The sequence below is a fragment of the Myripristis murdjan genome, chromosome 10 (genome assembly GCF_902150065.1).
Source record: "Myripristis murdjan chromosome 10, fMyrMur1.1, whole genome shotgun sequence".
NCBI lineage: Eukaryota > Metazoa > Chordata > Actinopteri > Holocentriformes > Holocentridae > Myripristis > Myripristis murdjan.
Genome location: NC_043989.1, coordinates 7,905,973 through 7,931,169, shown reverse-complemented (window position 1 = coordinate 7,931,169; position 25,197 = coordinate 7,905,973). Strand labels below are relative to the sequence as shown.

Here is a 25,197-nt window from a genome sequence, read left to right as displayed (position 1 = left end):
GGCCCTGTAGTGGAATTCAGGCTGGTGTATGTGTGGGATACAACCAGAGTTGAAACGCATTAAGCCGAAGCTTAGGCAAGGCAAACAGCAACCATCAGCATTAACCCCACAATGCCTTAATTCGCTCAGCATACAGCAGTCTGGCCAGTCAGTCTTTTTGTCTTTCAATTAGTTCTTGTGTTTTTCAGCAGCTACCCTGAAACGTCTGGGGTTAATTGGGGAAGCAATATTTCAAGAGATATCACAGAGCTGACAGATTATCAAGTCGAACTGCCGCACTGGCACAGAATGACTGACATAAGAAAATAGAAATGGCAGCACCAAATGAAGGCTGGTCCATGGAGACAGAGGAGGGGAAGAGAGCCAGGGGAAGGCAGAGCCACGACAGGAAGCTTGACCTTTTCAGCGAGCGGACCTCAGCGACTCCAAGATTCCAAAATACGCCGGCCACTTTCACATTTTTACCAGCCAGATAGACTTTTTGAAAATAATAGTGACCACCAAATCATCATTTTTCAACTGCCAAAGCAATTGGTAGATTGTGTTACCAGCTCTAGCCAAAATTTACCCGCACTTTACTGTTGGCTGAAATATATTTTCCACTCTGACCAAGCTGTACCCACAACATGTATCCACAAGCCCAGGGCTCTAAAGCATTTAAGCCATGCTGTGCCTGAGGTCTGCACCTGTCAGCGTGATTGATGAAGCTGCCACCTCCATAGCCTTCGTGCAGTTAGCCGCGCCGCTACCTGCTGCTCAGTTCACAGGAGCCCTGAGGTACTAGCCACTCCACTAGTTTCACACTTACACCCTTTTTACACTGACCTAAAATCCCACTACCCTCCAGCACTTGAGCTCAGTATAAATTGGTTGAACATGGCGTTTTAGTCCCGCGTTCGCAACATTCCCAGTTAATCATGAGGTCGCCTGCTAATTTGCCACCAGAGTCGGCACAATTCTGCATTTCAGGTGGCAAAAATCAGGTTAACTTTGACTTTTATAATATGACTAATTTCTTGTAAATCACCACCTTTTGAATTGGACCTGACTAATGTTCATAGTGTAGTTTTAATGAGAGATCATCCGGGTAGAAAGTCAGAGAAAAATCAATTTCAATGAGGTTGGAAAATTGTGACACCAGTTAACTTGGAAGTAAAATATGTGGTCCAGAATATCTGCAAATGTAACTGGTTTCAGCTGCCTCTGAAAATCCACTTGCTTGGCTGAACGGTGTATCAGTTTCACAGAGAAGTTGTAGACTAGTTGGTCTTATGCTTTCCTGTCCTGGCAGTTCCCACTTTGTGTTGATTAGTTGTTCCCATTCAGCGCTGAACTGGATTCAACACTGTACCAGTTTTAAACGCTTGCCCGGCTCAGCTAATTTAACAATTTTGATAGTTTTAAACATCCACTGTGGAGCCATAGAGCGGACAAACAGCTCTCCAGTCAACACTTATCAAGTCAAAATAATAGTAATTGTAAGATCAACACTTAATACTTGAAAAATTGCTGTGTGAGCGTTAAGATATGCTTCTGCTTTGTATGTTCCTGCATTTTGACTTTTAATGAGAGGGCGGATAGAGCAGTTATTGCTGAATGGTGGGAACTCTCAGCTAATAAGTGAAGAAAAAGACTACCGTAAGAAGGCCAATTAGCTGTTGAAGATTTTGGAGTCATTTGGGTTTATCTTACAAAACAATCAAGAAACCCGCTAATTTTGGGTGACATTTTGCTTCTAATGATGCTAAAAATAGCAAACAGGGAAGTCCTTGTGTTTCCATATTGAGGCTGGATGGTGGACAAAGGCTGCAGTCTTCACCGTGCCCAGAATTTGGATCTCCTTGTACTCAGAATTTCCGTGGTCGCCGCCCATCTTTCAGACATTTTGGTCTCTCCTGGTTTTAATATTCCCCTTCCCTCCTCATTAGGAGCCAAACAAACTATACAAAGTGTGACGTCACGAAAGTGGACTTTTCCAGAGACGGTAGTTTCCCATCGGGCGGGAGTGGATGTAGCTGAATGGAGGAACTGTCTAGTCAATACTGCTCTGTTCTCCGTTTTGCACAGGAATTCCATACAGACTATTTAAAATGCCAAGCAGAGAGCTACCTATAGATTTACATAGAAAAACATTCAAGGAATATCTCTGTGGGTATCGCGCTGAATCGATGCTCTCTGCCTGTCAGGGTGAGAGTCAAAATGCAGGAGAAGCATACAAAGTTGCTTTAATCTGCAGATTTAAGAGACTCGCTGAGGGAAACACCCACAACCTTCCTGCGAGTTTAACTGTCTTTAGATGAAATTTGACCCTGAATTCCTTTATTCTTGTTTTTTTTTTTGACACTTGTTTCATTTTGTCTTTGTAGTTTTGGCAAGCGCTCAGCAGGTAGCCTGCGACGTGGGTGTGAGTGCATCGTCCTGGAACCCTCCGAGATGATTGTGGTGAGTCCCATCTTTCTGACCTTGATCAGCATAGCAACACTACGCACAGACATACACACACATTATGCACTCATCACACCGTTATATACCCACAGAGAGGCAACAGGGAAATAGTAAGACCTATTGGCAGGGCATATACTAGAATTTTCTTGCCCAAATCAAGTATTTCTAACACTAATATACTAAATCTTAACAATTGTTTGGTATTTTTTTACCTGACATTTTATTGCTTGTACTACACCACACTTATTTTATTGTCTCAACTGTTAAAAGACTGGAAAGTAATAACAACAACATTTTTTTGAGGCCAAATAATTAATTAATGACTGACACAGATATGAATTTTGTAATAATCGTAATACAAATGCAGGTGCAGAACATGTTTAGCCTTTCATACTAGCCTCTCTAATGATAATTAAGTGTTTTGTAAACAAAAGACCGTGATGAATTTGTTCTGTTGCTAAATTGACAGTTTTATTAATGACACACTCCTAGAAAAAAATGTCACTTAAATGCCAAATTTCACAGCCAGGCACATATAAACAGTAAAGATACTTTAGTGACCGATGCAGACGTTGCTTTTTAAAGCTAATATTGGCTGAAAATGGGTAGTCTGTTGATATATCTGTCCATTCCTAATCAGATTTAGCAAGATTGTAAATTCCAGCAAGGCTCAAGAGAGACTGTTAGCACCACTAATCCGTAAGCTATACCAGCCAAGTACCCATGTGGAGGCACATGTCAAGGCACATTCACCAAACCTATGTATAGCAGTGTACCATTATAAAAGACATGGTCGTGTGATATTTTGGACTAATTCGTTTAAGTGCCTCCTATTGATATTTTGCCATGGTCGTAAAGCAAAACTGTATTTAACAGTGTCCTTGCTGGAGTCCTTCCAGTGGACGGTCACTCCAGTCCAAGGCTGATAGCAACCCACTTGTATGGCAGATCAAATATTGGCAGAGACTTTGATGAAGAAGTTGTTGAAAACAAATCGTTCCAGTCTCTCTAGCCGGTGCTTTAAAAGTAGAGGCAGGGACACAATGCGATCTCCTGTTGAACAGAAGCCCCGTGAGGCTCGCAGATCAGAGGTTATAGGGTTTTGCTGATGTGTTCTCTCTCTGAAATCATGTGCTCAGTCACAGACACACACACACACACAGGTCCACCACCGGTTCGTGCATGCATAAATCCTCTCTTTGACGTGTTTGAAAAGAGATCAAACGTAACCCACATCATGTCAATATGAAATAACAACTGGATCGTGTTGCAGAGATGGCAGTACATCTCGGTAATCTCCCTTTCACATGCTGTAATTGCTGTGTGCCTATGAATGTGCATCCAAGATGGGGGGCTTTTGTTAACCGAGCCTCTCACAGCCACACACAAACCCCCAATAATAACCCCTCTCCACTCCTCGCTCCTGCTGTAGATGTGAACCACTTCCTGGCTTTACCTCCTTTCGCTGTTACGAGTGCCAAACCACCCTATAATTACTGAAAAGGCTTTTGGGCTGCTGAGATACAGATACATGAGTAACCCCCCTCCCCCTTCCCACACACACACACACACACACACACACACACACACACACACACACAGAGTCAGGCACACACATGAAGATGTGCACTCACAATCAGTAGCACACACATCGAGTAACGAAAAAAAAAATAGTTTGCTCACGTCTATGTATTGTACACACACATTGCATAGAGATTTGCAATTAGACACTCAATCACACTTACGCTCTCACTCACACACAGCTCCCCTGCTGTTGTCATGGCAGCAGTTGGTATGGCAGAGCGAGGGAGAGATTTTAGCGGTGTAATCCCAAAGGCTGAGCGCTGTGAAATGTGAAGCCGCAGTGAAAGCGCTAAGTAAGAGGGGAGGAATGGACCCAACTGTAAAAAAAAAAAAAAAAAAAAAAGCCTTAAATTTGTCATTCCATCACAACCCGAACCCACCAGGCAGCAGACTGGTTCCATTAAAGTGGCATTTAGATGAAAATACTTCAGAAAACTGCAAAAGATGACTTCACTGCTATGCCACTAACGCTGAAGTGGTGTGCTGTCCCACTTTCCACAAGGAAAATGTTCTTCCCCCGATTCTTTAAAATGGAAATATGGGTTTTATTTTGTCTTGGCATGTAATTTATTGTGGTTAATATGCCTAATAGAGAGCGAGTTGAGCGAGTTCTTCTGTTTCTGCTGTTGGTTTCTCACTCTTTTATCCTCCATCCCTCTGTTTATCCCACGCTGCCTGTCAATCAGTCTATTCCCCATCGCTGTCTCTTTACCTGCCTTCGCACTCTCTCTCTCTCTCTCTCTCTCTCTCTCTCTCTTTGCCTCCCTCCAAATCTTCTACTTATCGCTCTGTTTACTCTCTTTCTCTGCGTCTCTCTCCCTCTCTCTTTCTGTGTTGTGAGCACCGTTTGACGTAGGTGTGCACAGCGCAGCCCACACACACTTCTATTTTTACGCAGTAAGAGGGGCGGGAGGCGGGTGGAAGAAGTAGAGGAGGAGGATAGGAGGGTGTGTGTGTGTATGTGTGTGTGTGTGTGTGTGTGTGTGTGTTTGGGAGGGGGGGGGAGGCGTGAATGAAAAAGAAGAAGACTCCTCTCACTCCCTCCCTCACTCCATCCATCCCTCCCTCTTATTTCCAGGTGGACTATATGGATGAAAATGAGGAGTACTTTCAGCGGCAAGCCTCACACCGACAGTCCCGCCGGCGGTTTCGGAAGATCAACCAGAAAGGGGAGAGGCAGACAATCATCGACACAGTGGACCCATACCCCACCGGCAAGCCGCCTATAGCCCGGGGATACCACACGGTGAGTCAAACCCCAGTTTTTGTTTACCCTCGCTGCGGTACCTCTCCGTGCGCTCCAGAGGGGGTTTGGAGACGCTCTGTGTTGCGCTGTTGCAGTGTTGTGCTCCGCTTGTGGTGTGTTCCTCCTTCAGAGCCAGTTGTGTGGTCCCGCTTCAGAATGTGGCTGAACTTGTGTGTGTTTTCTCCCGTTGTTCCCCGTGTGTACTCTCATCCCCGGCTTTCTCCCCGTCTCATGCCCTCAGCCGACCCTCGGTGTTGCAGGCTTGTTGTGTTGTGGTGTTTCCTTGCAGTCTGTGCCCGCAGGGTGCACTCCGAGCCCGCTTCCCCTCATCTGTGCACCCCTGAGCTATCCTCCCTGCGCTGTTTTAATTGTTGTTTTACCCTTGCTTGCTAGGATAACAGTCGCTACACTTCTGTGTCACCTTAGTTTACAGTTACTGCTTAATTTAGTGTGTCAGTGCTGTGCCCTCTAAACATTGCAGTTTTTTTCTTCCCTGAGTTTCCAAAAGGGTTTGTATGAGCTATATTTGCCTCCTAGAAAGCTGTTTTGTATGTGCCTTCCATGTTTGTAACAGTCATCTGGTATGGGATTTTATTCAAGACTCATGCACGCTACATACATGCATCACTCCTGCAATTGCCTCAAACATAATTACACAAATATTTACAGTGTACGAATGTTCCCAAACAAGCTGAAGTTGTCTACAAGTAAAAAAGTGTCCACTCTCTCTTGCCTTTACAAGTGGAGTGTACCAAGTGGAGAAGCTACCATTTCTTTGTGATCATAATAACAACAGAGGAATAGAAATGGAAATTATTTTGCTAGAAAGTTGTGTCTGAAGAGCCTCACATAGCAACATGTCTCCCCAGGGCTCCTGGTGCATCTCTGCTCTGATGTTGCTGTTGCTAACATGGTTGTTTTTAACTCGGAGCACTACTGTGCGCTGCCGCCCCAGCCTCTCTCACAGTACAGAAACATACCATTAGCAAGTTATCTATTTTTGAATTGACTGTGAAATTGTATTTTTTCCCAAACAAGTGCAAAGCAGCTACCAGCAGGATGAAAACAATTCATTAATGTCCAGTGCGGCTGGAGTTGTTTCAGAGATTTTCTAGAAACAAGCAACACTGTCTTGAACATGTTTTGTCACTCCAGTATTATCAGGAAGTAAACTTAAGACTCTGTACTATATTAAACTTGTAAAGATGGAGATGTCTCAGTACATCAGATGGAGAGAGTGTCAGCTGATGGGGAGAGGACGTGTTGTGATGAGCGAGTTATCAAGCTGCATGTAGAGAAAATGGAAGAGAGTGATTGGATACAGAGCATTATGGGAGACAGAGGAGAGCCTCTTTTCATGATTCCTTGGGGTGATCTATTCTTATTCAGCTGTCATCTGCATACTGAGCAGTAGCACCGGTATTACTGGAAATATTTTGATACTTAAAGCAGCTCTCATGCTTCATATTTGATAGTTTCCAAACAGCTCTCTTTTCACTACCTCTCTTAAGTAAATGAAAACCCGACTCAGTACGAGATTGGGCAAATTCCTCTCAGTATTCCTACAAGCCACCTGCTTTTCTGAAGAGAATCAGATCATATGAAATCGAGTTCCCTGGGAGTACCCATCGACTTACTTCAAGCAGGCTACATGTTAATCCTTTTCAATAGCTTTTTGATTTGTCTAATATCTTCCATCTGGTGAACGCTTTCAAAGTAGCATGAGTGCAAACGTTTTTAGCATGAATGTCCCAATGGGAATCAGACCCCTAACCCTTACAGGATGTGTGCCACGCTCAGCTCTGAGCTACAGCACCACTGATGGGTACTTTTCTCCCCTGATACCCAGACCTGCCAAAGAGGACGAGTGCCTCTGCTTCATTCCTTTCTAGCGGGTTCATAGGTGGCGATCACGTTGCCAAACATGCCCTGAGGTAGCTGGTGTTAACCTGTGGCGGGGTATTGATTTTAACCACAAATGGATTCAACTCCAGGATAGCAGGAGTTAGTTGCCCGTTGCATTGCGTCAGGCCTCCTCCCTCTGTGCCTTCTAATCCTGGGAATAGGAAGCGGAGCATTTTCACACTAATGATTCAAATACCCAGCATGCATTACTGCGCACTGTTCGTACGTTCTGCACAATTTCATCGCATTCCCCTCATTCCTGCCAGTCCCAGGGGTTTCTCTCGGTGCAGCCAGTTCTCTTTGGAACATTGTGAAACAACCAGGGTTCTCAGTTTAAAAAGGGAAATGCGGCAAACGTCATCCTCCGCCTGCCCAAATCCACCCCAACCCCGCTCCCTAAATTTAGCCCTGCTGTGTTTTTTGATTCCAACGGCTCCACTGAACTTTCTCATGGCCCGACATCTGCCGTCACACAGTCAACTCTCCTCGCTCCAGCACCGTTCCTGTGGGAAGGATGGAATGGGCGCCATGGCAACCAGCAGTCCCAGATGGGCTCTGCTCGAGTGCACTTAGAAGTACAGTAGGGAAGGGAGCTAACTTAACAAGAGTGCAGTGCGCCGCTGCTGCTCAGTAGTGGAGAGAGAGAGGAGAGAGGAGAGGGTGGAGGGGTGGAGAGCGACAGAGAAGCTGAATCTGGGCGGATGCTAAGCTGACATAGCAAGCTAATCTGCAGCATTTAGAATGCCAAGCAGTGCGCAGATTTCCCCCCTCCTACCCCGAGGCATATTTAGGAGGTGAAAAATGCACCGAGGAGGAAGTTGGGATTGAAGAGAGGAAAGCTCTGTAGCAGGCAAGGCGTTGATTCAGCTTAGTCACTCCTATTAAGTAAGAAGCCAGGCCAGGTACCAAAACATCTGAGGAGCCGTTGATTTGAAAGCATCACGGCTCCTCTCAAAAGAAGAAAATCGTAGGCAGATCTGTTCGGTTATTTAAGCAATAGCTGCACACAGGATGCCACCTAAATTCAGGTTAGAAGCATCTTTAATGATAACAGACAGGACATGATACCGTTTCTTGGCCTATACTGTAACCAACACCGCATATGAAGAGTTTCCTGTTCAAACAGTGGCATCAGTCATTTGGAAAGAGTGGTGTCTGCTCTGATAAAGCTGTTGCTGTCATGAAAGGAAAACTCATTACAGAAATGCATTCATTCATGAGGTATTTCCAGACATTTGGTAACAAAATGACAACATTTCTGTGTGTGAGATGATGAGCAGTTTAATTCCTTTTTTCTTTTAAAATGATGGCATAAAGTCTTTTGAAGAGAAGCCCCTCATTTTAAACAGAAGTGGTGTGGTTAAGCTGTAGTGCTGCAAAAAAATGTCAATTTTAAACAAGTTATTTAGTCAGATATTCAGCATTGCAATCTTGTTTTTCTTAAGATTTGTTAAAGAATCTGCAAGTGGAATGAGATAATTCCACATTTCCAATGCAGTTTCACATGTTTCATGATTTTTAACAAGTATAACATGTATAAATATGTTGAAACAAGGCAGAATAAAGCAGATGAACCCACTGAAATGCCACCTGATTTGAGATAATCAAATCAAACAAATCAAAACAAATGGATTAGCATTGGAAACAAGTGGAAATATCTCATCCCACTTGTAGATATTTTTTCCCCTTGATTCCCCTTATTTATCCCCCTTGATTTAAGAAGAACACAATTTTAAGTCTGAATGTGACACTAACTTGTTAAGATAGATTTTTTTTGCAGTTTGTTTTGGTTCTCGCATCCATGCCAGCCACCGTCCTTGGTGCCACTCTAATTTATCACCCTGGTTTCAGGGATGCTTTGCCAGTGGCAGCGTCGCCTACATGGTTAAAGAGAGCATCCTGTAACTGCAAGGTCACAGGTCTGTACAGTGGCCAGTGTCCTTCAGCATCCATGTGTGCCAGCGGTGTGCATGAGCAAGACATTGAACTTGCACCTGCTCACTCATCGTAAGTCGTTCCCAGAGTATGTCAGCTAAATCCCTAAAATGTAAATGTAATGCCAACCCAGTAGTGGAAGTCCCTTTGGGAGTACTGACACGCACAACTACCCCCAACCCCCACTCTCCACCGCACTCTGAAGCAGAGTTATTATCTCTATGAATTAGGGATTATTTGGTTTTCAGAGTTGAAACGTATTCTTAGTTTTCTTGAGAGTCAATTTCATGACTAAGTGGATATCTGGCATCAGAACAGCGTTTGTAGACATGAATCGGGCTTCTTGGACAATCTGTGGATCTAAAGGTCAATTTGTACAATTATTTGCACACAATCGCTTGCTTTCACAGAGGAAGGCATTTCTGTGTTTGTAGATTGACCATGTGTTGTAGATAAACCCAATGTGTTTTTTCTAAAAGAAGGCAGTTTTTAGAATGCAACACGTGCCTCCTGCATGCGCTCAGACCAGCAGGCCAACACTGAGCGGCCTTGTTCAAAATAGACACCAGTTATTTCTTGCAAATCCATCAGTCTCTCTCTCACTTTCTCTTGCACACACACACACACACACACACACACACACACACACACACACACACACACACACACGTATCATCCATCTCTCTCTCTCTCTCTCTGTTACACACACACTTGAGCTCTTTATGACTCCCTCACTCAGAAGCATAATCTCCATCTCGCAATCTCTCCATTTTGCACTTTATCACACACACACATGTGCGCACACCATCTCTTATCTGTAGCATCAACAGCCATTTGTGCTGGTGACATCTCTCTCTCTCTCTCTCTCTCTCTCTCTCTCTCTCTCTCTCTCTCTCTCTCTCTCTCTCTGTCTCTCTCTCTCTCTCTCTCTCCCCTCTCTCTCTCTCTCTCTCTCTCACACACACACACACACACACACACACTTTCTCTGTGACTCTCTCTTTTGCTTCATCTCATTCATGTACTCACTTAAGGTCTCTCTACACACACTGCCTTTGACTCTGTTGGGATCCGGCGATAAAAGATGCTTGTATGTTGAGGGAACCAAATAAACAAACAAGCATTTTTTTTTTTTTTTTTTTTTTTTTGTCTGGTATCTATTGAAAAGCATGGTCTGACTTTTGCCCATAACTCAGGATCTTACAGTCTGATGAAATCAGCAGAATCATTGTTATCTCCACTTCTTATTTTCTCTTCTTCCTCTCCTCCACCTCTCTGAGCAGATATTGTATTCCTTGCCTCTCCAGTTCCTCACTGTCCTCTTTCTATCCTCCTTTTCCTGTTCCTCTCCTCTTCTCTTATTTCCTCCAACCCTTTCTCTCGTCTTGTACCCCCCCTCCATCCAACCTCTCCCTGAACAGATGAGTGATATTCCTCTTCTGGGTTTACCCAGTAGCCACCAGAGTGACCGAGGCCCCAAACAGCTGTTCCATAATTATACAAGCAGCATGGGGCAGACTGTCAATACTCCGTTACTCCCTCCTCAGGTCGGGTGGTCTACTGGTCAGTAGAGGCCATCCTGTAATCAGAAGGTGACAGGTTTAATCCCCGCAACAGCAAATGTGTCTATCAACAGCCATGTGACCTGTCGAAGTGTCCTTGAACATAACAGGGCTCACTAATTATCAAATGCTTTTGATAACAGCTGTTAGCTGTAAACAACAATACGACCAGCTATTCTTGATTGTTTCTGAAATACATAAAAAACTTACTGCATCCCATAATAATCCTCGGATCACTTTCTCAGATAATGTCTGCGTATTGGTGAGAGCTTTTATAAATGATTTAAAGGTGCTATGTGTAACATTTTAGCCTCAATATATTATTTATTTTGAGACCTTATTTTAATTACCTGAACAAAACAAGATGAAGACTGGCAGCCTCTAGTGCCCCTACATAACTTTTGCATTGTGTGCCACCACCTCAAATTTGCTGGGAAATATTTTGCATTATATTGCATCCCAAAGGGAAGTTCCTTTATGGCACAGGAACCATTTATACTTTGCAACATCACTAGAATTTCATTATTGCAAGTACGGCTGGGTGATATTTTAACATTATACGTTAATGGCAGACTAGGTATCGTCTGAGATTTTGGATATCATAATATCATGATATGCCATAAATGTAATGTGGGGATGTAATTTTCTGACCTTATTAGGTTTTATAGCTGTTCTGTTATTTGCATCTATTTATATGATGGCACTGCATCAGGTGTGTCAGTCGAAGACCAGCTCAGGTCAAAATGTTGTGCAGATATTGTACATTTATCAGTTGATCTTTCTTTTGTCCTACATCAGCACCAGTTTGTATGCACACGTATTTTTTCTAGTCTGAATCTGTTGTTGGTCTTTTACCTGCTTGGTCATCATATCCATATTGCTAATAACTTCTCAAAAATCTCTGGTGGGTAAATATCTTATAAAAGCACCCACAGTGGACCCTTCAGCATCGTCACAGTATAGAACTCAAGGTTTTCGAGCTTTCTTTTTCGAACAAAGATATCATGACCATATTTATTTTTGTCCATATTGCCCAGCCCTAATTACAGCTATATAGTTCCAGCTTCATGTCAGCCAGTGCATATTATCTTGCCTTGTTATTGTCTCTTATCGTTCTTCTTCAAATTCAAAACAAACACACCCACAGTGACATCAAGGAGAGGGGAGTGGGGACAAGTTGCACTGTCTGTTTTGCAACATGAAACAACTACGTTTATGAAAACCATGGTCTTAATTTTGACTAATGCTAACATTAACTCTACCATGACGTGAGGCTTCAAGTCATCGTGGCTATGGTCTCATTTGTTTAATGAAATTTAATGATCCATAGTTATTTTGACGATGATATATTGATGTTTTAAAAAGCTGCATGCTACACCTTTTAACATGGCTCTTATTTCCTACTTGAAGGTTGAGATGATCCTGTAGTGGTAATTTAGGGGTAAAGAAATAACACGCTGCCTTCAGTAATCAGTAGACTTGCCAAAAAGGAAGGATGTGTGTTCAAGCTAGAGGAATAATGTTTCCCTACGTGTCCTTGGCTAACTTCGTTGTGAAAATTGTTCACCTTGGCAATTCATTTAATCTGGTGGTGCATCCTAAAACAATGTTATTCTTCCAAAAAAATAAAGAGAAAGAATGTGCCAGTAGGGTGAGACTATACTTGGTTTTCAGTACTAATCAACTTGTCTCCTAAACCAAGTGGTGTCACTGAAACCAGTGGGCTGGCCTGTTACACTGTATCACAGAATATTGCCACCAGTTTCACAAAAAGTGAGGACACAGATCAAAAAGAATATTCCTTATAACCATGTGAAATAATCTCAGGAGGATATTTTTTTCTCTTTTGCTGGAAGAAAAATACGTTTTAGGACCCAACACAAGGTTAAAGCCATTTTTCAATAAGAATTTAATACGCCATCCTACACCAAATCATGTGCTAAGATGGGCATTTTTTGCAGCGTGTTGCAGAATGCTGCATTTTAACGTGCCACAGATGCTCCAGGCCTAATTTCTCACATCCTTGACTGGCAAGTGGCATGTTTGATAACTTTCATCTCCTCTGCTTCTTTTCATGGCTCTCTCCTTATCCTGGCTCCCAGGAATGCAATAAAGCTCAGGTACTGTATCTATTAACACTGTTGTCTGTTGTGCGTGTGTGTGTGTGAGTGTGTAAGTATGTGTGTCTGTGTGTGTGTGTGCGCGCGTTTCTGCTGTCTGCATTCTAGAAGTCTGTGTTTGTGCTAGTGGTTTATCTTTGTCTGCTTCCCATTTGTCATGTCTGTAGCGACTAGTTGGCTTTTTTTTTTTTTTTTTTTTTTTTAATAAATACCTTCCGTTTGCTGGCATCAAAATATGATAAAGACGAAGAGGGAAGCCTGTACCACACTCAGATTACCGCAACATCAATGGCAACATCAATTGAATTTGTTGAAACTACCCTGATAAAAATGCTCCATCCTCTACTTCCCCACATATTATCATGCTTTTGATCTGCAGTTAGGTTGTAAAATGAGCATGCTTGGTTGTGAAGAAGCAGCGTAGAGAGGCGACATGGACCTCATCACGTAGCTTGGCGATGACAGACGAATGATAAACATCGCTGTGCTACAGCTTAGGGCCTGTAGACTGAGATAATGGCAACAATTAAGCTGTTTGAGGTACACCGTATCGCAAAGCGCAGCTCCTCTCTACTGATGTGCTAGATAACGGTATTGACTGTCTTTGGGCTCATTGCATTTATGCACAATATTATTATTATTGTTATCCTCCCTGTGTGGGTGTGGTTGTGTTGGGTCTTGCTTCAATTTTGAGAACTAGATGTGAGCCACTGATAGTACTGTTATGCACTTAAGTTTCACCATGATGGCTTTGCAAACTAGATAAATACTTAACTAAGCATATCAAAGCCATTTAACCCACTTTTAGAGAATTCTTATGTGGTTTTGGTCAGACAGCAACCCAAGAAACACAAACCGGCAAACCAGCATCACTGCGAGCCAGTAGGTTTGGATCACACGCACTGTATCCCATATCCAGAATTTGCCATGGGATACCGCCGTGTCCGAGCAGAAATGGATTGCAGGGAAGAGGTTGAAAAGATCAGAGCTCCAGGTGTTGAGCAGACAGACCCGCCGAGAAATGCGAGAGGAGGGAGAACAAACCTGCCACTCTCATCCGTGGAAAAGCTGAGCTCCTATTTTTAGAGCTGTCCTTTGTGACAACCTGCTCTGCTTCAGCTGTGCATAGATACAAAAGCCTCAGGTTTGAATAGACAGTGCCGAGGAACTGCCCCTGAAATGACGTATTTTACACAGATTTTTTCTCTCTCTCTCTTTTTTTTTTTTTTTTTTTTTACTGCTTTCTTTCTTGTTTTGTTGCTTTCTTCCTTGCCTCGTTCCTGCAGCTTGTGGTGTTCAGACTTGAAATGATGAAATAACTCCATATTTTTAAATCATCACCAAATATTTCTTTGACATCCCTTTGGAATAGTAAAAGAAGTCAAGCTGATGGCTGATCAAGGCTAAATCGTCAAACATGGGCATTGTGGCTGCTGAATAAAGAAATGGATCATTTAGTCTCTACAGTGAATATTATCTACATATTTTCAAGCCTTAATTTTCTTCCTGCATTTTGTCGAGTAGAGCACCCCAGCATCGGTTACTGTTTATTAGTGCGCAGCCAAAAGCAAAATACAAATTTGTCAGTTGCATAATACCAAACATTATGATGTGACAGTAATGGGATGAATATTTTTTTTGGGGGGGGGAATGGTATAAACTCCATAAGTGTGTGAAACGGTGCCTTGTGCAACAATTGAAAATGAACTGCCCGTTGATTTGCTGTGCTTTGTTTCTCAACCAGTCTTATTAGACCCTGTTTGCTGACATTTGATGTGCTTTTCATGTCAATTTTGACATTCAAAGACCTTTTTGAAAGTTAAGTATTTTCAAAAGGGTTGACAGCTGACATTTATTACAATGGTAATGAGGCAGCATAGCAAGCATCATCAAGTGCACTGTTTTTGTTGTTTTTGGTGGTAGTGTCATTTAAATTTGATATGAAAATGACTGTAAACAATTGATATTAGACTTGCTTTCTTTGTTCTATGTTGAGCTGTTGTTGGATATTGCTGAATGTTGCAGGAGATACTTACAATATGACAAGACAGCCATCAGTGCGTGCTTATTAGGAATGCTTATTCAACTTGCCTGGTTAAATAAGGGTTAAAATATGTTTTGCACATGTCCAAAATAAAATTTGGATTAACACTCTTGCTTCAAGTAGGATGCGCATTTCCCTGTATTGATGCATTTTTAATGTTGGAAAAGACACTGATGATAAAAACATTGAAACCACGCCGATAGGAACATGATGAAAGACTATGATCTTAGTGGTTCTGGAGTTTTAAGGTCAGTCCAAAGTAAAAGTCGGGCTAACACTTGAACACAGATCAGAGAGAGGCATGAGGCATCCTATTGGGGTTATATTAATGTTATTTAAACCTTCACATTTATGTGTAGCCTGTTGTGCCTGAATTTGCATCTCCCCCAATTAGGGTTTGTTTACTTTCCTTGCTCATTTACAAGACTTTGTAAGGCAAAAAAAAAATCTCCTCAACATTTTGTTTCTTTTTAAATTGGTAGGGCTTTATGTCTGTGTAGCTCTGGACAGCCCATAAGCAAGACAGATTAAAAAGGCTAGAGGTAATATATTCCCACATGGAGCTGTAAAATGTGATGAACTCCCACGTTAAGCTGTTATAGATGGTAAAAATTAACTCCTTAGATTCCACATGAGCAATCATTGCTCACCCAGAGATCCCTTTTGCTTCTGTTGGAACACCTTTAAGCAAATTACACTATAAAACCTGTTTTAAAGCCTGCCATCAATGTGTGGCTCGTATTGGAAGAATCCACCCTTAGATAGTCTTTGCTCATAGATATCAACAACTTGTGATATGCAGTGCATACCAGGGATTATTGTGGTGAACCGGTTGGTGAAGCCACTTTCCCTCAACCTGCATGGATCGAGTTAATAATTTCCTACGTTCTCCCTAATGGCTTTTGATAGGCTGCAGAGAACAGGCATGAACTCGCTTTCAGTCAAGGTGGACCTGTTTGTTATATAGCTAGACAGCTAGTTTGCAAACTCTAGGGTGTGTCCGTGACAAACCCTTATTCAAAACACAACATGTGCTGTGGCTGCACTCTGGTCTGTTGAGACCACTGTCTGTAGAGAAAAAAGATGCTATTTCTGTCTCATCTGTGATGGATTTCTCCCTGTATGATTGTCAAATATCAGTGCAAAATGGTGAGAAAGAAGCACTCTCTCTTTGATTCTGAGGGACTGACACCAAAACCTGACGTTTACCATTGATGTTTTAGATGCCTGATTTTTTTTTTTTTTTTTTCTTCTGTCATCAAACTCCATTGTAGCTGTAAATATCTTAGTGTGATGTTGTGTCATCTACATTTGGCCAGGTATCCACGGGAACAAGAACATTACAGCGCCAAACAACAAAATGGGCCCAGAAGTGCAAGGTACGTTGTAGTGTTAAAATGTTTTAAGGGTGGATTTTTCCAGGAAAGCTTACCTTGCATCCAAACCCCTTGACTTTTTTTTTTATGCATTTTGTATTATAGCCTCAATTAGAGCCGATTAAATTGAGATTTTTTTTTTTTTTTTGTAGTCAAGGACCCTGTGCTTGTAGCTTGCTAGCTGCTGTTCACCTTCTGTGGTTAAATATTGTTGTAGTGGTGCTTCTGTTTTATTAAATAGCTTGCTATGGAGGAGAAAAACAGGAAAATTGGGCATGAGAAAGGGGAAGATGTTTGAGACACACACACAAGTCACACACACACACACACACACACACACACACCTCCCCAACCTACTAAGGTTAAAGACTTCCAGCTGATAACCTTCCACAGTTATGCTGTAACCTGATCCGGAAACCTCTGGGTACTGATCAACTTTTCATACACCTACCAAAAGTATTTAAGCTTTGTTAATTTTTCTCCCTCTTTTCCTTTTCTTTTTGATTCATGCGATTTGGAGGAGCTGCAAGGTTGCGACAGATTTTTTTGGCTCGCGCACCTACAAGTGTAATCTTTTAAACATGCTTGTCTGCCCATGTTGCTGCCAAATTATTTTTAGAGCATTGCAGAGGTGACAACAGTGTGATAAATGAAATAATCCCTAGGGCTGCAGCAGCTATGAAAATGTAGTCTTTTTTTATTAGATCATCATCCTCATTCTAAGAATACTGTTTGGAGCTGTCGCAATGGGACTGATGTCAAAGATTAACACACCTACTTCAGTTAGCAGAGTGTCTTTATAAGGTGAATAATGCATGTCACAAAGCATTATATCCTAGCATGTCACAAGTCTGATCCTTTAACAGCCAATAGCAGCCATGTGTCCTGCTGAAGTGTGCCTGTGCTTTGTAAGTCATCAGCCATCAAAATGCCTGACATTGTGCGAATAGGCACTTCTTGTACTTTGTGAAGAAAAAGTGTCTGGTGATGCATAATGAAATGCAATATTGTCTCTCTTGTTCTGCTCCTGGCTGACTGATCCTGTGAGCGATCCAAAGGATTGTTTGATTCCAAGCTAAGTTTCTTTCCTCCTCGTCCTCTCCTGTTTTATTCCCTGGTATCTGTCCCCTTTCAGCTCGAACATCCTCCTCCTCTTAGCTGTAGGGAAACTGGAGGCCTTCATCCGGGCCAGTGTGTGCTAACAGGGGCCCCTAAACCACCTTATCATTCTTCACTTCTTACATTGTGAAGTCAGTCTGGATGAGGGTGCCAGTTGCCAAAATGTAAAATGTTGGTTAAACAGCTGTATGAGGAGCTGGGCTTTGGACATAGCCAATAGTTTCAATGCCGGGGTCATCACATGTGAATCAGCTTGTCACCATGGACTTTGTGCATTGTGTGCGTGCGTGCATACTTGTATGTGTATGTGTGTGCTTAAATGGAATTGCAGTTGAAGGATGACAGTCTTTTTCTTGTATTTCCCCATGCTGAACAACACACTTCATTTTTTTTTCTTATTTTGCTAAATTGTTACGCTGCTCTGCTATTCTATGGTTGTTTGCTGCAATCTAAGAATTTCATCTTGCTCTGCTGTTGTTGTTCACTGTTGGTTGCTCTGGGTGAAATTATCATCTGAGGTGCCTTGAAATGTAAAGGATGTGAACTTTTGCTGTTTTTATGAACTTGTGTTTAATGGAGAGTGGAAAATGGGATTGATGGCATTGAGAGATTATGCACATTTGACTTTGTGGATGTACTGTGAATTCACTGTCTTAAGAGGAAGGCTGGGTGTACCTCTGCAAAGATGAATGTTTCCTGCTCAGTATTTCTCCCTTTTGATTATCTAAATGGACCTTGTTTTGGCATTTGCGTGTTTGTTGCATGTGTGTGATTGTCCATGTGTGTTTGTATCCGGGTGTGCCATCCAATGGAGTAATGAGGTTTCTAATGCTACACGTCAGCGAGCAAACACCGTCACATGACCTATCCTATAATGCATGAAACAATTGCAGCCACGCTGGGTTTTCAGACTGTGTTTACAAATAGCAGACAAGGCACCGCCCCCACCACATGCATTTAGCACATGCTTCAATTGCCTCTGAACGCATTCGTGTTATTCTCAAGGGCCGCTGTCACGTCACTGTCACAATCACGTATGATCGATTCATTCCTGCCTCTTCCACTTTCCAATTACATTGTGATTACTCAGTAAAAAAATAGATTAATAGGTCTGTTTGTGCCTAGAAAGCATTAAATTGGGGGCTGGGCAGCACGTCTGATATTCCCCAGACACGACCCCGTTGCCGCGGTGATGTAATGATGCCCCGGTCTTCCCCCCCGACGATTGTTGGAGACGTTAATGACTGGGCTCGACAGCACAGCACCTGAGCTTTTTTGTTGTTTTGATGCATTACATCATTGCTTGGGGCAGGAGAGGTGATGTCATACCGGGTCTCTCCAGCTCCCCCTCTCCACCCCCAGCCTCCCCCCTTTCCTGCTGCCATGACTGGAGGAGCTCCAAAAACAGCTCCTACTACGCTGCTTTCGAGGCATTGTCTAAAGCAGAGCGGCTAGGCTCTTATTCACCATGACAAATAGCTGCAGCCTCAGCTGTCTGGATGCACAGGAAATGTGTGAAGGGTTTTATTGTTTTTTATTGGATTAGTTGTTGTTTTGCAATATGAATTGTGTTTTGTATGCCTTGCATTAATCAGCCGGTAACAACTTTTAGTCTGAAGGACTGAGTATATGTGTTGGAGATGTTTATCAGCAATGAGCCTCAGATTTATTCATCACGATTCCTGCACACAGATGTAGATGCTGTTGCAAATGATCAAATGTAGTAATACCCCAAAGAATGTGACTGATTGTTGTTTTTTTATCAACAGAAACAGATGGAAAAGCAAATTAAGATGACTTGCAAAAACGCTCATATAATCTGAGTAATAAAAGATAAATAACCATGACCAAACAAGAAGAAAACTGGCATGGCAACAAGAAAATGCATAAATGACAAGTACAGGAAAGTCAAAGTGAAAAGGTTTATTTTTTTCTCTTAATAGGTAATATTGGGTATTGTCCTTTGGGTGTGTGTGGATTGTGAGCTTATTATTTTGCCATTTGGAGATAAACAGAGATAACCAGTTGCCTGACTATTGTTCATTGTTTGGTTTGGCCTTTAAATCCCATTGTTGCTGGCAATGTCTTTGTCATTTAGACTGACATCGTCCTCCTCCTATCTCTCTGTCTGTCAGGAGGCATGGCCTTCATATATGGGACCTTTTGTGCATCCAATAACCAGAGAGCCTCTGGGGGCATGGCCTATCCCCAACACACACACACACACACACACACACACACACACTCACACAGACGTAAGCACAGTGTGTCTGTATGCTCACTCTTACTCTTCCCCTCACTAAGCTGAGAGGTGATGGTAGAGATAGTAGCTATCTTACTTTGTGTGTGTGTGTGTGTGTGTGTGTGTGTGTGTGTGTGTGGCTGCGGCTGCATGCATGAGAGTGAAAGGGAATTGGTTGTCTCTCGCTAGATACGTCAGCTGTCAGTGATGGCACTACTCAGTGTAGTGCAGCTGGGTGAAGGTGAAGTTTCTCTTTTCTTTCCCACACACACGCACACACACACAAACACACACATGCTCTCCCCCTCCTCCTTTCCCTCCTCCATTTTGCCATGTCTAGCTGCTTCCGTCGCCACAGCAACTAAAGGCCCTGTGGGGTTGGGTGGGTGGGTGGAGTGTGGGGGTGTGGCGGTCACCCAGTCGCCGTGGCTATTCTGCTCCAGCTGAGTGACAGCGGTTTCATCACTGCCACCAGGCCCCATTTCACTATTCCTCCTCTTGCGTTTTATGCCATCTCTGAGCTTGTTTTCATCAAAGCCCTCCTCTCCTCTCCACTCCTCTTTTACTCCCCGTCACTTTCTCTCTTGCAAGGAGATGCTGCTCTCTCTTTCTCCCTCTCTCCTCTCACTCTGTTTCTCTCTCTCCACCCAGGAAATGGTTTTCCCTCACTCCGTTACTATGCCAACCGGCTGCAGCCATGGTCTTGTGCCGAAGTGAGCGTGATAATGGCATTACTCGCATTGGGCTCCTCTCCTCCCTCCCTCTCTCCCTCCCTCCACCCATCTATCCATCCATCCATCTCTCCCACTTCATTTTTTTTCCTCCTCTCAATTGTGCATTTCTCGCATCTTGTCTGATGCCTTGTTTTCTATTTCATCTCAATTCACCTCTCCATCTCTGTGCCTGTATACGTCCCTTTCCCTCCTCCTCCTTCTGCATCACTTTACTTCCCTTGTCCTCCCTTCTCACCGTTTCCTCCTTTTCTGCCCTCTCTTCATATCTCTGTCTGCACTGTGGCTGCTGTTTTTAAGTCTTCCAGAGGAGCCATAGTGGCTGCTCTTACAGCATTACTGTCAGCCCCCCCTACCCCTACCCCGCCCCCACCCCCACCAACCTCAACCCAACCCCGACACACACTCCACGCACACTCCACACACGCTCTCACACACACATACCCCTGCTCCGGTCACAAACAAACCAAAAGGGTTTACAAAGCTCAGTGGAGGCTGGCTTCTCCGTCTCCAAATAATCTAATGGTGCGTAAAGGCGTGTGTGTTTGCCCGGTCGGTGCGTACGCGTGTGTTTGCGTGTGTAGCTATACCGTCGGGAGAGGGAGGGGAGGGGAGACTAGAAAGAGAGAGTGAAGGCGGAGGGAGCAAACGTGAGTGAAAGTGTCAGCCATTTTTCTCATTTTTTTCTATTTTGTGCTTTATTATCGGCGCGCCGCTGCTCTCCGGCAGGAGATGTGATTGTCAAGTGGGGGGAGAGAAGAGGCTGGTTCGTCATCGCTTGGATAGAAATATATTTTTTCTCTTCCCCTTCGCCTTTTTTTCTTTGCAAATATTTTTGCCTGGGAAACAGCGGGGAGGTTGGAATAAACGCAGGAGCTGGTGCGTCTGAGAGCCAAATCAGGCCACCGAACAGCGGATACTCCCAAACTGTCAAGCCGCCTCCTCCATCCAGAGAGACAGGGCGACGGGAGACGGTGGAGTCGAGGGAGGGGAGAGGACAGGCGGCTGGATGAAGATGGGGGTCTATGCTGTAGCGTAGAGCCAGGTCCAGGATGTTAGATTTTAGCCCGGTGAACATTTTTTCATTATGAAACCATTAGCAGCATCAGACAGCCATGGAGTCCCGAGCCAGCAAGATAAAACCCCGGTAAGTAGCCTATTGACGTGCAAGGTTTTTTTTCTCCATCTTTTATTTTTTTTCCTCGTTTATGACCCCACTAGATATGATTACCGGCCTTATAATGGATGTGCATCGGATTTCTATCGAGCCTCCACAAGATGAATGGACGCAGGGCAGGCCAAGGACAAGACAGAAACCCGAACGGTTTGATCACAGCCTTATTTCCCTGTCGAGCCTACGATGTGTGTCAGTGTGTTGTAGAAACGGCCGCCATGTGCTTGCTGTCACAAGCGCGCGCACGCACACGCATACACACACACACACACACTCGGGAAAGACAATCCTGTGATATAAAAAAATCTGCAAAACGTCGCATATGTAATATTCTTTAGGAATATCATAGAAATAAGGATGTCATAAGTGATGTAGGTTAAAACCCAACACTGAGTCACAGACGCACTGTAACTTCCTATAGGAATATTATAGGCCTAGTTATTTTTCTGCAAAGCGCACACACTGCTTTGCAAGGGCGATTTGTGTGTGTATGTGTGTGTGTGTCTGTGTATGTGTGCGTGCTTGTTTTATGACCGGCGTCTGTGCCCTCATTATGTTTTACGATGCACTAAGGTGACAATACTTGATTGTGGGTCCGCACGGCGCGCCCATGAAATTGCCACGCCGATGTCGTTTCTATTGGGGAAAAAAATACTGTACAAGCAATAGATCAGAATGGCTTGTTGGGGGGTGATGTCAAGTGGAGGGTTAACCCCACCTAATCGCAGATGACCCACCACCTTTTTTTAGCCTGACCCAAATCTTTTGAGGGTGAAATCCTCGTATACGTCATGGTAAGGAGTATCAAACGGATGATTTTTCCGGTGTTCGAAATGAGAAAAGGTGCAAATTAGTGCTTTTCGGTGCCAGACCAGACCTACTGATTTTGGTCACCGAGTGGAAGTCACAAGTTGACCCACTGGCTCATTTACCCCTGCTGCCGGTGCTGTCCATGGTGCTGGATGCAGCCAGCAGCTGCCAGACGTTTGGAGGCCAGAGCTGCTGTACAGCACTGATCTGTACTTGAACGGTAAATGGATTGATCGGCTGTCAGCGCCGTTGGCATCACTCACACACCGGGGCCACACACACTCATACGCACATCAGGCCGTAAATCACAGTGATGGACGGATCCTGCACTGCAGAGCACAGATCCCTAACGAAAAATCACCATAATGTTCCAATGATAGTCCTATAGGGATTTATAGCATCTGTGGGACTCAGTGGAGAGTTTATAGTAACCCTTATAAGCTTTAATGGTATTTTCTATCTCCTATGGTAATACCACGGGGACTCATAGTACATACAGTCTTAGTGAGAGACTCAGTTAAGTTCATACTGACCATACCATGACGTATTTTGTGGTATTTCTTTCTTTCTTTTTTTTTATCTACTGTGGTATTACTGTCATGTCTCTGTAATGACTCACAGTTTTGTAATGATCTCCTAACTGAAATAGATCTTCTTCACTGTGATTTTACCTGGTTCCTTAACACCGTGGCAAAAACTCGCCAAGTGAACAGTAGCCAAATTGAAAAATTCTCATAACCTGTATCATAAGATTTGTATAGTAATTTTTGTAAGGGATGAAAAAACAGCACTGCATTTTTTTTTAAAGAAACACTTATCTGTAATTTAAGAATTGTTAATGGCAAGTTAATTTCATTCTTACATTACTTAATCTTGTTTAGAGCCCAATACCCATGCAAGTCAACATAAGCTAAAAAGACAGGAAAACAGCACCTGCATGGAAAATATCATCATCATCCTAACTTGACTGATTTCTCCATTGGCTCTCCAGTATGTACCTACATGAAAGGTAGATACATATTTTGCAGCTAGTATATATATATATGAGCCATAATTTGCCATGATTTTTAAATTTTAGCTCTGTGGCAAACTGTATAATTAATTATATTGTTCACTTTAGGGTAGAACTCCGGTTGATCTGCGTGTTCGCCTCTCTTCCTCGTTCTCACTCTCTCTCTCTCTTCACATTAAATATGTTGTTTTTTTAGCATATTAATGGGGGCCTGTGTAAATATTCATCTGGCACAGCAGGGAAACCCACCATGGGTAAAGTCAATAACAGCCACCAGATCTTATTACAGTAATGACATCATTTTAGTAGGTCCATGGCCATTGGCTGCTAGATGTGTAATTCTCAGCTTGCTTATCTCTGTTATATGGACCTATGTGATTTCCCTTCTTGCATTTTCATTTTATCTTGAGTCTACCAGAAGGCACACACTGTTTTATGCCATGCAATACAATTCATGTTGATTTGTTGGGCTTTTATGGACTTTTATGGCTTTATCTTTTGGTGATAGGTTAGCCACGGATGCGGTCTCCTTATCTCTTCTCGTTTTATGGAATTGATGTCCATGTACCAAGGATTTAGGCACAAATATTTTATCCACTGTGGGCTTGGTCAGTAAATTAGGGAAAAAATATATTTGCTGGTGGAATTGATTTGGATTTATTTTATGTTATTATTTTTTTCTAATGGTTGATATTTAGGATAAAACTGACCATAAAGTGTTATGATAATAGCATGGTGCACTAAATGCCTCACTGCATATAATCATCTCCCACTGTCTAACTGTTGGCATGTGTGGTACTGAGTGGTAGAGCTGTCACCAGGGAGGGGAAAGCCCAGAGAGCATATCAGGCCCATTTAATCGGACACCCTGCCGAAAGGTCTTTAATCTCTTGATCCGCCCAGCTCAGGAAAGCAAGAAGCTGCCGGCATGGTCACGGGAAGCTCAGGGATGTACCCACTTTCTCTCAGTCCTCCAACATCAACGGCTTCCCATTCTTTAACAAGTAGTCACAGTTGCAACCATGTATAAAGTGCGTAAAGCAGCAGGATAATCTAAAGTAGCTACTTAAGTTCTGAAAGAGACATTTTGTTGTTTTTTTAGCTCCCCAATGACACAGTATTATCCAGAGATGACCCTCCCATTAAAATTGACTCTGTGAGGCTCTTTTCGAGACTATCATGCTTATAATGCCACGAAAGAAAGATGAGATAAAGCAGTAAGTGGAAAGATTGGAGGGAAGTCAAGCCTTTCCAACAGGCCAAGTGGTTCTGAACCTGACCACCCACGATAGTGGCTATCCTCCGCATCACCCCCGGCATATTGTATAAAGGCGGTAAAGAGATTGAGAGCCGGCCAGCGCTTCCACAGGGTGTCCGCCCAGCAATCTAGGTCATTAGGTCTACAGTGTAATTTAAGGAGCGCCACATCTGCTCACATGTAGGCAGAGCTGTGTGTTGTGGCTTGAGCATTAGAGCAATGCCTAATCCTCCTGTGACAGCTGATTGTAAATATTTTTGGCTCGGGCTTCTAAAGAGCTCATTTCATTTGTTTGCAAGCGAACGTTGTATGTAGAGCACAGGAGCAGCCCACTGAGAGGCCTACATAAGGTAGGAGGCTGGTCATATTATTGTGTTATGATTGATGCTGAGGATATCAACAACAGCATTGCTAACCCAATGCTAACCCTGAAAAATGATTGGGGCTGACGGCTTGCTGTACACGCAGTCGACAAGCAATTAGCACCCCGTTGTGCTACTGATTAGATGAGCTTAACCACCGTGTGTCATTAACATTGTGGTGGCGTCCATCTTAGCCCAGTCTCCAGCATGCCGATGGACAGAAGAGGTCATTGGACCAAATGCTCATGGGCCACGCGGACCCTGGCTTATTG

General features: G+C 43.2%; 1 protein-coding gene across 11 annotated transcripts in view; it reads left to right on the top strand.

Moving 5' to 3' along the window:
- Window positions 1-25,197, top strand: part of rapgef2b (Rap guanine nucleotide exchange factor 2b) — a 111,721-nt gene that overhangs the window by 51,972 nt on the left and 34,552 nt on the right. For 6 of the 11 annotated variants that reach the window (XM_030061423.1, XM_030061416.1, XM_030061419.1 and 3 more), the window contains 4 exons: window positions 2,367-2,442; window positions 5,108-5,275; window positions 12,780-12,797; window positions 16,161-16,220. In XM_030061423.1, coding sequence (XP_029917283.1) covers window positions 2,367-2,442; window positions 5,108-5,275; window positions 12,780-12,797; window positions 16,161-16,220 — 322 coding nt within the window. Of the gene's footprint in view, window positions 1-2,366; window positions 2,443-5,107; window positions 5,276-12,779; window positions 12,798-16,160; window positions 16,221-21,396; window positions 21,457-25,197 lie in introns of those variants that run through there. The other 5 variants (XM_030061424.1, XM_030061422.1, XM_030061421.1 and 2 more) reach the window with 3 other exon arrangements.